Source organism: Arachis stenosperma, chromosome 4 (genome assembly GCF_014773155.1).
Source record: "Arachis stenosperma cultivar V10309 chromosome 4, arast.V10309.gnm1.PFL2, whole genome shotgun sequence".
NCBI lineage: Eukaryota > Viridiplantae > Streptophyta > Magnoliopsida > Fabales > Fabaceae > Arachis > Arachis stenosperma.
The window spans coordinates 52,114,548-52,129,659 of record NC_080380.1 but is presented as its reverse complement, the minus strand read 5'-3'; the positions used below and the strand labels follow the sequence as shown (position 1 = coordinate 52,129,659).

General features: G+C 38.4%; 1 protein-coding gene across 1 annotated transcript; it reads left to right on the top strand.

Annotated features, from left to right (window-relative positions):
• The first annotated feature begins 637 nt into the window (after window positions 1-637).
• LOC130974985 (uncharacterized) lies at window positions 638-5,852 on the top strand. Its single transcript, XM_057899820.1, has 2 exons — window positions 638-868; window positions 5,718-5,852. Exons 1-2 carry the CDS (start codon window positions 638-640, stop codon window positions 5,850-5,852), a joined length of 366 nt encoding a protein of 121 aa, XP_057755803.1.
• The last annotated feature ends 9,260 nt before the right edge of the window (window positions 5,853-15,112 follow it).

The following is a 15,112-nucleotide window of genomic DNA, read 5'->3' as shown; positions in this document are numbered from 1 at the left end:
TGTAGCTAATTATTTACTTAGTCGTATCTTCCCTCCTAATTTTATTTAGCATCAAAGGGACAAGCTGAAAAGCGAGTCCAAATATTATATATGGGATGACCTATATTTATGGAGATGTGGTCCTGACCAAATAATTAGAAGGCGTGTACCACAATCAGAATTCCAGTCAATTTTAGAGGCCTGCCACGCTTCTGAGAGTGGTGGACATTTTGGACCTCAAAGAACTGCTAGAAAAATTTTAGACTGTGGATTCTGGTGGCCCACACTTTTTAAGGATGCTTGTATGTATTGTGACTCTTGCCCCCAATGCCAAAGGTTTGGGAATATATCTAAGAGGGATAAGATGCCCTAACAACTTATGTTGTTCTGTTAGATTTTTTATGTTTGGGGTATTGACTTCATGGGTCCATTTTCAAACTCTAAAGGTTTCTTATACATATTGTTAGCTGTTGATTACGTGTCTAAATGGGTGGAAGCAATTCCTACCCATACTGATGATGCTAACACTGTTGTATCTTTTGTTCGAAATAATATTATATGTCACTTTGGATCACCACGAGCAATCGTGAGTGATCAAGGCACTCATTTTTGTAACAGGAGATTGACAGGTCTATTAAAGAAACATAGCATCATTCACATGGTGGCGACAGCTTACCACCCCAAGACCAATGGGCAAGCCGAGGTATCCAATAGGGAGATCAAGCGCATATTGGAGAAGATTGTGAAGCCTCACAGGAAGGACTGGAGTACTAGACTAGCAAATGCGCTTTGGGCTTATAGGACTGCATACAAGACACCCATCGGAATGAGTCCATTCCGCCTCATTTACAGGAAGGCTTGTCATCTTCCAGTGGAGGTGGAACACAAGGCAAACTGAACGGTGAAGGAATGCAACTTAGGATTGGGGGGAGCCAACACTAAAAGGAAGCTGCAACTATAGGAATTAGAGTGCCTTCGACTGGAACCATATGAGAACTCACGGCTCTACAAGGAAAACGTTAAGGCGGTGCATGACAAGAATATCAAGTGAAGAGAGTTTAGAGCTGGGGATTTAGTCCTCCTCTATAACTCAAGGCTGAGACTCATGCCAGAAAAGTTGAGATCATGGTGGGAAGGTCCCTACAAGGTGGAGAAGGTTGAGCCTTATGGAGTCTTCTTCTGAGTCATCCGTCAAGCCCCACCTTCTTCAAGATAAACGGCCACTGCTTGAAACTATATCATGGTGAGAAGATGAAGAGCAACAAGGAGCTAGAAATCTTTCTCTTGAAGGAACCAGCCCAAGAAGAGGACTAAGTTCATGGACCGTCCAACTTAAGGACGTTAAACAAAAGTGCTAGGTGGGAGTCAACCCACCATGGTATGATCTTCTCTTTTTATTATTTTCATCTCATTTATAATAGTGTTATTTATCAGTTCTGCATATTTCCTTCTACTTTTATATTAAAAAAAAGCGGCATCCAAGCGCAAGTGTCAATGACTGACGAACGGACTTTTGCCGGTAAAGAAATTCACAAGAATATAATCGCGTTGTAAGTATAGTTTCTAAAACAACAGAGAATTCTTTCGTACAAAAGTTTGGTTGTCACAAGTGACAAAACCCAATAAAAGTTATAACCGAAGTATTTGAAGACAGAACTTTTGTGTGGTCTAGAATTTAGAATAACTTCCCGTTGCAAGTATAGATTCTAAACCAACAAAAGTCCTTTCTTACAAACGTTTTGGTTGTCACAAGTAACAAACCCCTTTAAAATTGATAACCGGGTATTTAAACCTCGGGTCGTCTTCTCAAGGAATTGCAGGGAGGTATGTTCTTATTATTGGTTATGAGTCTTGTAGACTGGGGGTTTTGAAAGTAAGGAAGAAGTATGTTAAATGACAAGTAAAATAAATAAATAATTGTAAAATAAACTCTTGGCAAGATATGAGAAATTGGAAGTCCTATCCTAGTTATCCTTATCGATGGTGATGAGAATTGAGTTTTAATACCACTTAGTTAACTTTTACTAAAGCAAAGGAAAGTCAAGTGGACTAATTAGTTTGATCCTCAAGTCCTAGTCAATTTCTAAGAAAGGACTAGAGTTATTGGAATTCAATTTAATTAGTAAAAATAGCAATTATCAATCACGACGAGTTTGATAACTCAAGAGTCTCCAATTAATCAATTAAAGCTAAGGAATATAAAAGGCTAAATGAAAAATCATAAATCTGGAACACATCAAACTACGTTTAAATATAAATTCAAATCTAACATGGAAAGGTTTATAAGCTAAATTGAAAAGATAAATATCAATTAAAGTAATAAAATAAGAGTGGAAAATAAATTAAAGGAACATTGAACCTGTGATGAAGAAGAAATATTCTTAATTTCTAAAAATCCTAATCCTAAGAGAACGGAGAGAAACTCTCTCTCTAAAAAACTACATCTAAAATTATGAAAAGTGAATTATGAATCGTCCCCGTCATTCCTCCACTTTGCAGCCTTTAATCTGTGTTTTCTGGGCTTGAAACTGGGCCGGAAATAGCCCAGAATTCGCTGGTTATGAAATCTGCCACGCTGATTTTCGCAGATGCAACGCGTCCACGTGGAGCGCGCATTCGCATTGCCTACCTGTACGGCCATTATGGCGAATTATATATCAAATCGAAGCCCCTAACGTTATCTTTCTAACGCAATTAGAACCGAGTCATTTGGACTTCTGTAGCTTAAGTTATGACCGTTTGAGTGCGAAGAGGTCAGGCTAGACAGCTTAGCAATTTCTTCAACTTCTTGTATTCCTTCCACTTTTGTATGCTTCCTTTCCATCCTCTAAGCCATTCTTGCCCTGTAATCCCTGAAATCACTTAACACACATATCAAGATATCGAATGATAATAAGAGAGGATTCAAATAAAAGAAAATAAAAGCCAAAGAAGCATGTTTTCAATCATAGCACAAAATCAGGAAGGAAAACGTAAACTCATGCAATTAGTATGAATAAGTGTATGAAAGATTGATAAAATCCACTCAATTTAGCACAATATAAACCATAAAATAGTGGTTTATCAGTATTCAAACCTCGGGTCGTCTTCTCAAGGAATTGCAGGGAAGTATGATTTATTATTGGTTATGGAAAACAATATTTTTGGGTTTTTGAAAGGTTGAACAGGGAAAATAAATTGCAGGAAAAATAAATTAATAACTAGAAAAACTCTTGACAATATATGAAAACTGGACGTCCTATCCTAGTTATCCTTATCAATTATGACGAGAATTGGATTTTGCTCCCACCTTACTAACCTCTAACTATGAAGGTAAGTTAAGTGGATGAATCAATTTGATTCCTTAGATCCTAGTCAATTCCTATGAAAAGACTAGAGTTATTGGAATTCAAATTAATTGGCAAAGATAACAATTATCAATCACAATGAGTTTCATAACTCAAGTGTCTCCAATTAATCAATTCATCAATTAAAGCCTAGAATATAAAAAGCTAAGTAGAAATCATAAATCTGAAATACCTTAAATTATATTTAATCATAAATTCAAATCTAACATGAAAAAGTTCATAAGCCAATTTGGCAAAATGAGTCAAATACAAGTAAAAGCAATAGAGTATCTAAAAGTAGAAGAGAAATATAAATTAAAGTAACATTGAACCTGGAATAAAGAAGAATAATCCTAAAACTAATAGAAATCCTAAATCCTAAATCCTAAGAGAGAGGAGAGAGCCTCTCTCTCTAGAAACTACATCTAATCCTGAAAATTGTGAATAATGAATGCTGTGTTTATGAATGGATGCATTCCGCCACTTTATAGCCTCTAATTTGTATTCTCTGAACCAAAAATTAGGTCAGAAACAGCCCAAAAATTGCCCTCAGCGATTTTTGGTACGTAAGGTCGCTGCAAAGTCATGCGGAAGCGTCGTCCATGCGTTAGCGCGGATTGTATTTTTTCCAGCGTTCGCGTGATTCACGCATGCGTGTTGCCTATTTTCAGAGCAGCTATAGCAAATTATCTATTGTTGCGAAGCCCGGGATGTTAGCTTTCCAACGCAACTAAAACCGCCTCATTTGGACCTTTGTAGCTCAAGTTATGACCGTTTGAGTGCGAAGAGGTCAGGCTGACAGCTTTAGCAATTCCTTCATCTTCTTGTAAACCTTCCACTTTTGCATGCTTTCTTTCCATCCTCTGAGCCATTCCTGCCTTGTAATCTCCAAAATCACTTAACACACATATCAAGGCATCGCATGGTAATAAAGGATAATTAAAATTAATAATTTTATGGTCTAGGAAACATATTTTCACAGATACTAAGGAGTAAGGAAGGAATTGTAAAACCATACAATTTATATGAATAAGTGAGCAAAGACTTTATAGAAACCACTCAATTGAGCATAACATAAATCATAAAATAGTGGTTTATGAATTACGTGTACGCGTCATATGTGGGTGCATGAAAATTAAAAAAATGGGCAGAGAGTTGCGCTAGAACTTCGTAGGAACGGTGCCTTTGCACAAGCTGACCCATGCGTACGCGTGGGCGACGCGTATGCGTAGGCGACGCGTACACGTGGGGTGGAAATTGGCGTCAATGTGTGTTTTGCCCGAAAGTTGAGCTGCCTTGGCGCTGGAAACATGCGTCTAGCACGTCCAGTGGTCACGCGTACGCGTGACCGATGTTTACGTGTCGCCTATTACTTTGACAACCCACGCGTAAGCGTCCATGACCCGTATGCGTGGGCGTGTAAACCGGTGTAAATAAGTATTTTGAATAGAGAGTTGTGCATGAGTGAGGATGGATTCGCGCGTTTTGCATGGATCCTGGTCACGTGGACGCATGACCGATGCTTACGCGTCCCATACCTTTTAGCTCACCCACGTGTACGCGTGGGCTACGCGTGCGCGTCAGTTGCGCCGCATCACTTATTCAGCACGCTACCATGTTCAACGTTTTTTCAAACTTCTTTTTCTTTTCTTTTCTTTTCAAATCCTAATTCTTTCTTCCTCTACTTCTTCCCCTCTTCTTCATTCTTCCTCTTCTCTCTTTCTTAATTTCTTCTTCCTCCATTCTTATTACTTTTCTCTCACTCACACTCTCAATTACCTCCCTATTTTTATTATCTTCTTCTTAAGGTTCTTTTTCTTTCTCTCTTCTCCTTCCTATTTTTTTGCATGATTATGTTAGTGTTGGATATTTATTTGGGTGATTCTTTTGCCATATATTTGCTTGTGGATATTTTGAGGAGTGATTTGATAATTGACATTTTATTCTAGGTCTCATGCATGCTTGGATTGATTACTTCATTTTGAACTTTTATATTGCATACAAAGTGTTTGTGAAAAAAGCTCTCATGGCATTTTGATCTCTCTTTTACTTTATTCTTTTACTTTAGTGCCTCGTTTTCACAAAACCTTACAATCTATTGTGCATTGAGTATATTAGTCATTAATTGTCCATATATTGAGTGCTCATTATTTTCTTACATGTGATAATTATTGTTGCTATTGATGCTTGAGCTATGCCTCTCATGCTTCCTACTTGCATGCTTTAAACTCTCTTGCATCTAGTTGTCATAATATGCCTCCATGATTTTACCTGATGCCCTATTTGCATGTTGTAGATACCATGCTTTTAGGACATTATTTATTCCTTTGGCATTCTTTACTACTTGGAGTCTCTTCCTCCCGGTTTTTAGCTATCAATATTTGACATTAATTCTTCTTTTTACTCCTTCAGGATGGCTACCAGGAAGGGAAAAGAGAAAGCTTCGGACAGAGCACTGGCGAGGCATGGATTAAAAGAGCACCAGCTAAGGAACCACCCTCCACAATAGTCAAACCACCTACTAAGAGGGCGAAGAGGATCATCTGAGTGGATGAAGCGGAAAAAGCATTTTTTGCACGGGATTCTGCACGGTTCACCAACCATTACTGTGAGCGGATGTTCCCCCTTCTGGCAGAAGGAACTATAATAATGAACACCTTCTCATCCTTTCGACACATTTTATTGACTTTGTGGAGCCCCGCAACGAAAGGAGGCAGTGGTGATTCTTAAGAAGACAGCCACGAGAGGCCAACTTATCTTGGGTAGTTGAATTTTACTCCAACTTTCACTCGCACACCTTGCAGTCTGTCTATGTTCGCCAAAAGCAAGTTCCCATCTCTAAAGGTGCCATACAGAGGGTATTGGATCTTCCACCTAGCCCAGAGGGATTGGATGCTTATCAAGCAGCCCAGCTAGAACGCCATACTTACACTTTTGACTGAAAAAGTGTCCTAGGCATCATCGCCCTAACTGACAACAACTGGATCTATGGACAACACCGGGCTAGACCTAAAGGCATCTCCGCCTTTGCACTTACTTTTGAGGCACGCGTGTGGGCTCAGATTCTATCTCATTACATCCTTCCGAGCACCTACGAGTCAACCTTCACTATGGACATGGCAGTCCTAATATGGTGCATTCTGACAGAGCAACCACTGAACTTACCTCGCATCATCCGGCATGCTCTGGAGCATGTACACATAGCGGGCAACCTACCCTTCCCCGCATTAGTTACAACTTTAGTCTCTGTAGCAGGAGTTTTCTATCGGGCAGGAGATACGAAGGCCATAGTTCCTCGCGATGATCAGTATGTTCCGAGTGGGAAGTACATCAGGCCTCTAGCACCTACTGCAAGCCGGACTGAAGGCCCGTCCAACAACGCTCCTTCTTCCTCCACTCTACCATCATCCACACCACAAGCACCTTCAACCAATCAGCTGCTCCTTCAGATCCTTGAAAGGTTTAACTGGCAAGACCGGTGGGCTAAGCGAATGGAGCATCGTAACAAGTGCCGATATACCCACCTAAAGGAGTTGATTGTTGGCACCCAACTGTCTAGCGAAGAGACAGACACCCCGGATTCCACTTCGCCTCGTATCATAGAGAGCCATGATGCACCGGACAGTGGAAGCGATGCTCCCACCACCACTCTTTTCATCACGGACGGCACGGAGGACCGTGCCAAACCTTAAGTGTGGGGAGGTCAGAATGACTTTTGGAGGTAACATCTCTCTCTCTCTCTCTTAACACCAATATTTTACCTTTCTTTTGTTACATAGAATAACTTGCATGACTAGTAGTTGTTGTTTGCATTCAGGTACTATTTGGTTGACTAATATATTCTTTCTCAAGACACTATTCTATAACATTTCATTAATTCAAATAAAAAATTTTGTTAAACTTATTTGAAGATTTTAATTTGGAACATGGTTTAGAGCTAAAGAACACACAACCCGTGAGATTTTGAGCTTAGTTATATGGTTACATTATTTAACCATGGTTTTTCTTCTTGTGTGTTTCCTTCTCTATGATTGCAATCTGTGCTTTGTTCCATTCTATATGTCCATTGTTTAGTGTATATTCATGCATACATGTGATTGAGGCCATCATTTGATATTAGCTCACTTATCCCAAATAGCCTACCATTCTATTTACCTTTGTTTGCCACTTTGAGCCTTTTTAACCCCCATTTGTTCTTTATATTACCACATCACTAGTCCTAAGCGAAAAAACAATTAATTACCCTATTTAAATCTTTGGTTAGTTTAAGATAGAGATTGTGTGTGTCAACAAAGTGTGGGAAAATATGGGAACTATGGTTGATGAGAATGTATTTTTTCTTTTACTGATAAATATTGGGAATTTGGATGCTCACTCGTGTAGAAAATTAGAGAAACCATATGCGTTGATATATTATGCTTTCAATTGAAAAAAAAGAAAAAAAAGAAAAAAAAAGAGAAAAGGAATAAATGGACAGGGGATAAAATTACCATTGTTAAGTTCAATAAAAAGATCAATGCATATGTGATGGAATGAAAAATGATACATGAGTGTGTGAAAGTTTGCAAAAATGGGAATTTGGGTAGCTAAGCATGATTTGAGAATTATATATAGTGTGTGTATGTGTTAGGCGCGAACTTAGATTAGTCAAAGATTCAAATCATAGCTCACTTGGCCATACATATATCCTCATCCTTACTTTAGCCCCATTACAACCTTGAAAAGTCCTCATGATATTTGCATTGTACACTAAATAGTTAAATTGGTTAGATGAAGAACAAAGTTTTAGAAAGCATGACTAGAGGAGACTAGAGTAGATTAACCCTAGACACTTGAGTGATTAGAGTGCAAATACACTTTCAGTGAGGGTTCAATGCTCAACTTTATGTTCCCGGCTTCCATGAGCTTTCTTCTTACAAGTTTACTTGGATCTTATTGTGTGATTTGAATTAGTGGAATCTACTTATGTCTGTCTTGGAGAGTTTTTTACTCTTAACCAAGTAGGTGGAAACATTTTAGCATGTAGTTGCATTCATATAGATAGGTTGCATTGCATAAGTCTCACCTTTCCTCATTTACTCTTTTGGTTTCCTTGAGCTTAGCATAAGGACATGCTAGTGTTTAAGTGTGGGGAGATTGATAAACTACTATTTTATGGTTTATCTTGTGCTAAATAGAGTGTATTTTATCAATCTTTTATATACTTATTCATATAAAATGCATAGTTATACATTTTCCTTCCTAAATTGATGTTATGATTGAAAACATGCTTATTTGACCTTAAATTCATTATTTTTAATCCTCTCTTATTTCCATTCGATACCGTGATATGTGTGTTAAGTGTTTTTAGGGACTATAGGGCAGGAATGGCTTAGAGGATGGAAAAGAAGCATGCAAAAGAAGAAGGAATACAAGGAAGCAAGGATTTCATCGGCGAGAATCGACGCGCACGCGTGTAGCACGCGTATGCATAATTAGGAGAATACGCATCGACGCATACGCGTGATAGGCCGTCACGTGCTGCAGACTTCAGAATCTGCTGAGGGCAATTTCTAGGCCCCTTTTCACCCAGTTTCAAGCCCAAAAGTCCAGATTAGAGGCAAGGGTGTAGCTGAGACTTGGACACTTTCATTCTCACTTAGTTTTAGTTTTAGTTTTGAATTCTAGAGAGAAAAACACTACCTCTTCTAGGGTTCTAGCATTTTTCATAGTTTTTCGCTTTTGGATTGGATTTAGAGAGAGCTGCTGCTACCTCCGCTTGATGTTATCCCCATTTAGTTTGCTTTTCTATTACCTTACTCTTTTATTTTCCATTAGTTGTTCCAATTCATGTTCAGATTTTCTTAATTTTGAATTTATTAATGCAAAGAACCATTTTTATATTTAATCCCATTGATTAGTTTAATTTTCTTCAATTTATTTCTCAATACAAATTTTAGTTTCATTAATTCAATTTTAATTACCATGTCTCTTTTCTACTCCCTCTACATGTTTGTGATAATGGCATTCATGTCAATGGAGTAGTGTCCCAACTTAGCTTTGGAGTTAATTAATTGGAACTCCTTGAGTTGGAAAAACTTAAGTGTTAATTTGAACTTTGAAATTGTTACCTTACTCTATTTTCACTAACTCTAGCCCTTCCCTAGGAATGGGCTAGGACTTGTGAGTCAGAGTTAGCATACCCAATTGACCTTCCTTTGCAACTGCAAGAGGATAATTAATTAGAAGCAACAACTCTTACTATTACACTTGAGAAATTCAACGATGATAGAAACTCGAATTAATTTCCTCCTAGCCAAGGCCTTTAATTTCAAATACATAACACCTCGAGTTATTATTTCTTGCCTCAATCTTCCATTATTTATTTTTCTAATTCCAACATCAAAAATTTCTCAGAAAAATTCCTGATGAATAATTCGCACCTTGTTTCAACTCATTGGGAAATGACCTGGGAATTCTACTCCTAGTATTTTATTCTGAATTGTGACATCCTTTTTAAATTGATAAGTGGGATTTTCACCAGTTAAGAACTGTACTCGCAACGTTATTTTTATTATAAATTCTTAATCGGTAATTTTTCGCCCGTCACTGGTGGAGTGCAGAAGCTGGTGAATTAAAAATTTATTAAAATGGTTACGTTGCAAGTATAGTTCTTAACTCACCGAAAATCTGCCTATCAATTTAGAAATATGTCACTGAAAGTTTAAATTAAAATTACTGGGAGTTTTAAGTCCCAGGTCGTCTCCCAACGAGTTGCAGAAAAGTGTGCTGTTTTATTAATAAGATATTCCAAAAAGAGTTGAGCTAAGTAAATTGGGATTTAAATTGAGGAATTTTAAATAATAAAAATAAAAGGCCTTGACTGGGGATTGATTGGTTAGAATCTCTATCATTGATAATTAATAGTTGTTCTGTTTGGTTATCCCTTACTAGGTAAGAGAAAGTCAAATAAGTGGAAATGCCAGATCTGTTCACAAGTTGCAACCCACTTAGTTCAAAGGGATTGGCGTCGGTGACAGGATAGCAATCCAACATTTAACCCAATTACAAATTTTTCTTTCAATCCTTCCAACTCAAGAGTTCTTTTTAATCAACTCCCCATCAAGTAATGAAACTACTCACGCATTGTAAATAAAGAATCCATAGCACATGAAAGGGAATTAAAAGAAGACATGATTATTAGAATGGAAATTAAATTAAAAAGAAATAATCCTTGCATTAATTAATCACAAAAGTATCTGAATGACACAATTGAGCATAACAAAGAACATGGAAGAATAAACCCAAGTTAAGAGAACAAACTAGAGTGATGAAGTCTTGATGAGGAAATAACTCTTGTTAAGAGAACAAACTAGAGTGATGAAGTCTTGATGAGGAAATAACTCTTCTCAATGTTCCAATGCTAAGATCAATTGAAAATTAAAATTCTCAAAATATAGAGAGAAAAACCTAAGAGAGTGGAAAACTAGATCTAAAACTACTCAATGAATGTCTCTGTTGTTTCTGCATATTCTCTTACTCTAGTCTGCTGTTCCGGGCCTAAAACTGGGCCGAAATAGGGTCCAAAGTCGCTGGTTTCAGATTCTACAGTTTATGCAGATCGCGCATGTCACGCGATCGCGTCGTCCATGCGGACGCGTCGCTGGTGCTTTTCCTCTTCACGCGTTCGCGTCGTCCACGCTACCGCGTTGCTTGTGCTTTCCAATCCACGTGGCCGCGCAAGCCATGCGGTCGCGTCACTGCAATTCGCGCTCCTTCGCGCGGTCACGTGAGCCATGCGACCGCGTCACTTTTCGCTGGTTATCTCCTCAAATTCTTGTGTTCCTTCCATTTTTGCTAGCTTCCTCTCCAATCTTCGTCTCATTCATGCCCTATAAAGCCTGAAACACTTGACACACAGATTACGGCATCGACTGGAATAAAGGAGAATTAAGATTAAATAATTAAAGTCTCTAGGAAGCAATTTTCAAACATGTAATAAATTCAGGAAGGAAATCTAAATGCATGCTAAATTGATGAATAAGTGAGTAAGGATCATGACAAAACCACACAATTAAACACAATATAAACTATAAAATAGTGGTTTATCAACCTCCCCACACTTAAACATTAGCATGTCCTCATGCTAAATTGAAGGAGACAAGGAAATAAGTATGAACATGCAGAAACTCATGAAATGCAATGCAATCCTACATATATAAATAGATGAAACTATATGATTATTATCCACTTGATCAAAAGTAAATAAGCCCTTCAAAACAATTACAAATCAAATTCCACTAATTCTATCATCATATAATAAAACTGATAAAAGTGCAAGAAGATAGCTTATGAAGGCCGGAAACATGAAAATTCAAGCATTGAACCCTCACTGATAATGTATGTATGCTCTAATCTCTAGTGTATAGGGTAATCACTCTATTCTTCTCTAGTCATGCTTTCTAACTTTTGTTTTTCTCCTAACCAATCAACAACAGTTAATATACCAATGCAAACATCATGAGGTCTTTTCAGGGTTATAATGGGGCCAAGGTGCAGGTAAGGATATACATATGGCTAAGTGAGCTTTATAAATTGAATCTTTAATTAACCTAAGCTCTCACCTAATATACATATATTCTATATACTTTTAAATTCATGCCTAGCTACCCATAATTCCCTTTTTCAACCCATACTCATGTTTCAACCTTGTATTTTAATTCTATCATATGTGCATTGATCTTTGAATTCTGAATAAATAAAGCTTATCAATGCACATAGATTTTTCATTCTTATATTTTCACATGAGTGGGTATCCAAATTTCCTTTAAGTTTTCATGACACATTCCCTTAACAACTTCTGTTCCCACAATTTCCCATACTTAACTAGCACACACAATTCTATCTTAAGCTAACCAAAGATTCAAATTGGGATATGCAATTATTTTTCAGCTTAAGATTAGTAATGTGGTAAAATATAGAACAAATGGGGTTTTAAAGGCTCAAAGTGGTTAACAAGGGTAGTTGAAAAGGGTAGGCTTGATTTGGATAAGTAAGTTTAAACAAATAATGGCCTCAATCATGTGCAAGCATGTAAATATAATAAATATTGGACATATAAGATAAAACAAAATATAGATTACAATCATAGAGAAGTAAACACACAAGAATAAAATAATTATGGTTAAATAATGTAACCATACATAAAGGCTCAAATCTTTCACAGGTTGTATGTTCTTTAGCTCAAATATCATGTTCCAAATACAACTCAAGCAGATTTATCATAAAAATTTTGAAAAATTAGTGAAATTTTGTTCCAAAGATAGAATTTTAAAGGAAACTTATTGTCTTTTCAATCAAGTAAAACATGCATGCAACTATCCTAACCTATGCAATTTATTCTATTCTATAAAAGAAAGAAAAATCTAACTAAAATATCCTAATTATTGGTGTCAGGGAAGAGAATTTACCTCCGAAAGTCAGGTACTGACCGACCTCCCCACACTTAAGGCTTTGCACCGTCCTCGGTGCCATCTGTCAGGAACAGGGGTGGGCTGGTGGCAGTATCTCCACAGTCGGGATCATCATGGCTCCCGGTGCTGGTAATAGAAGTGGAGTCCGGGGTGTCTGAGTCTCTGAAGCGTCCCTTGAGTAGCTCCTTGAGGTGTTTGAATCGGCGCTCGTTACGGCGCTCTCTCATCTTTGCTTTCTGTTCATGCCGATCCAACTTGTCAAGTATCTGCTGGAGCAATTTCTCAGTGGTAGATGCTTGTGGTGTTGAAGAAGGAATATCTTCTACCGGCTCAGGAGGCTGGCTTGTAGTGGTTGCTGAAAGTCGGAGGTATTTCCCGTTAGGGACATATTGATCATCCCGTGGAAACATGACTTTGGTGTCCCCAGCTCTGCAGGAGACTCCGGCTGCTGAGACAAGATTTGAGACCAAGGCGGGGAAAGGTAAGTTGCCCGCAATTTGTACATGCTCCATAGCATGCCGGATGTGTCTTGAGAGATTCAGAGGTTGGTCTGTAAGGATGCACCATAGTAGAACAGCCATGTCCGCAGTGAAGGAGGACTCATGAGTGCTCGGGAAGACGTAATGGGACATGATTTGTGCCCATACGCGAGCCTCCAAGGTAAGTGCGGAAGCCAAGATTCCCTTAGGGCGGTTGCGGTGGTATCTGTAGATCCAACGGCTGCCAGGTAAAGCAATGACTCTGAGAACGGAGTCCCAGTCAAATTGGTATTTTTGGCGCTGAAGGGTGGCTTCTTGAAAAGCGTCCATTCCTGCTGGAATAGGGGGAAGACTCAGAACTTGCTGAATGGCCTCTTCTGTAATGGGGACTTGCTTCTGCCGGACATAAACAGACTGCAGGGTCGTTATGTAGAAGTTGGAGTAGAACTCAACTACCCAAGAAAGATTGACCTGCCTTGGCTGTCTCCGTAGGAAACCCTATTGTCTTCGCTCAATTTGCGGCTCAACAAAGGTGGCAATATTGGGCGGGAGGATGAGAAGATATTCATTGTTATAGTTCTTTTCTGCTAGGATAGGGAACATCTGCTCACAGTAGCGATTAGGAAATCGCGCAGTGTCCTTTGCTGGAAAGGCTTTCTCTTTGTCGTCAACCTTTATTATCCTCTTAACTCTTTTTGTTGAGGGCTTGACTGCGGTTGAAGAAGGCTCTGCCACTAATGCTCTTTTGGTTCATCTTCTTGCTGGTGGTTTGGAAGTAGCTTTCTCTTTTCCTTTCTTGGTGGCCATCCTGAAAGAAGGGAAGAGAAAGGAAATTAAATTCAAAGAGATAGAGCAAGGAAGAGGGTATTGTAAGTGATAGTCAATGCACAATAAAGATAAATGGCATGAACACATGGTCCGGATTACATGTGAAAAGCTCATCAATGGAAATATAGCAAGTGCATGTAGGACACTGGAATGCAAGAGGTTTATTGGCATGCAGGCAAAGGCATGAGTAGCATATATCAAACATTCAATGTCCAAGTTAGGTTACCATTTGTAACAAACTAACTATCACGTTTGTATTAACAATTAAATGTAATTAATAAAATATGAAAGGGAATTTGTGAAAAGCAAGCATTGCAGAGTAGAGTAAAGTAATGTAGAAAAGTGCATAGTGCTATATGGGCTTTTTCACAAACACATGGCATGCATGTTAAACAAGATATAAAAAGTATGAAATTGAACATGCAAGCAATCCCTTAAATAGGAGAAAAATAATTGTCAAACAATTTCCAATAATCCACAAGCATATAATGAGGAATGATGACTCAAAAGGTTTCTAACACCATGTAAAAGGAAAAAGAAGAAGAAAGAAAAATAAAGATTTAAAAAGAAAAAGAAAAGAAAAAGAAAATAATAATATATATACATAATATAATAAGAATTATAGAAAAGAGAAGAAGGAAGAAGAAGGTAAAACCTTGTTAATGGTGGTGAGAGAGATAGAGAGTGAAAGGTGAGGTAAAAGGGAAAAGGGAGAAAGAAGAAAGAAGGGGGAAAAGAAAAAATAGGGTTTCGAGGAGAGAAAGAAAAAATTGTGCTGCTGACACGAGTGCAGCCTCGCTCCAGCACAACTCTCTGTTCAATATAATTCAATTGCCAAATTAAGGTGACGCGATCGCGTGGGTCATGCGATTGCGTGAGTGTGCATCAGAAATTAATTGACGCGGCCGCGTCGGCGATGCGGTCGCGTGACCAGGATTGTGCTTCCAACACCAATCCAGCACCACTCTCGCACAATATAGCATTGTGCGCCCTTTTACGTCGAAAATGCAGGGCACGCGGCCGCGTGGAGCACGCGGTCGCATTGGAG

Coding starts and splice junctions, on each gene's coding strand:
- LOC130974985 (XM_057899820.1), top strand. CDS start 638: ATGGTGGCGACAGCTTACCACCCCAAGACCAATGGGCAAGCCGAGGTA. Junction 869..5,717: donor CAGTGGAGGTGGAACACAAG/GCAAACTGAACG, acceptor TTACTCCTTCAG/GATGGCTACCAGGAAGGGAA.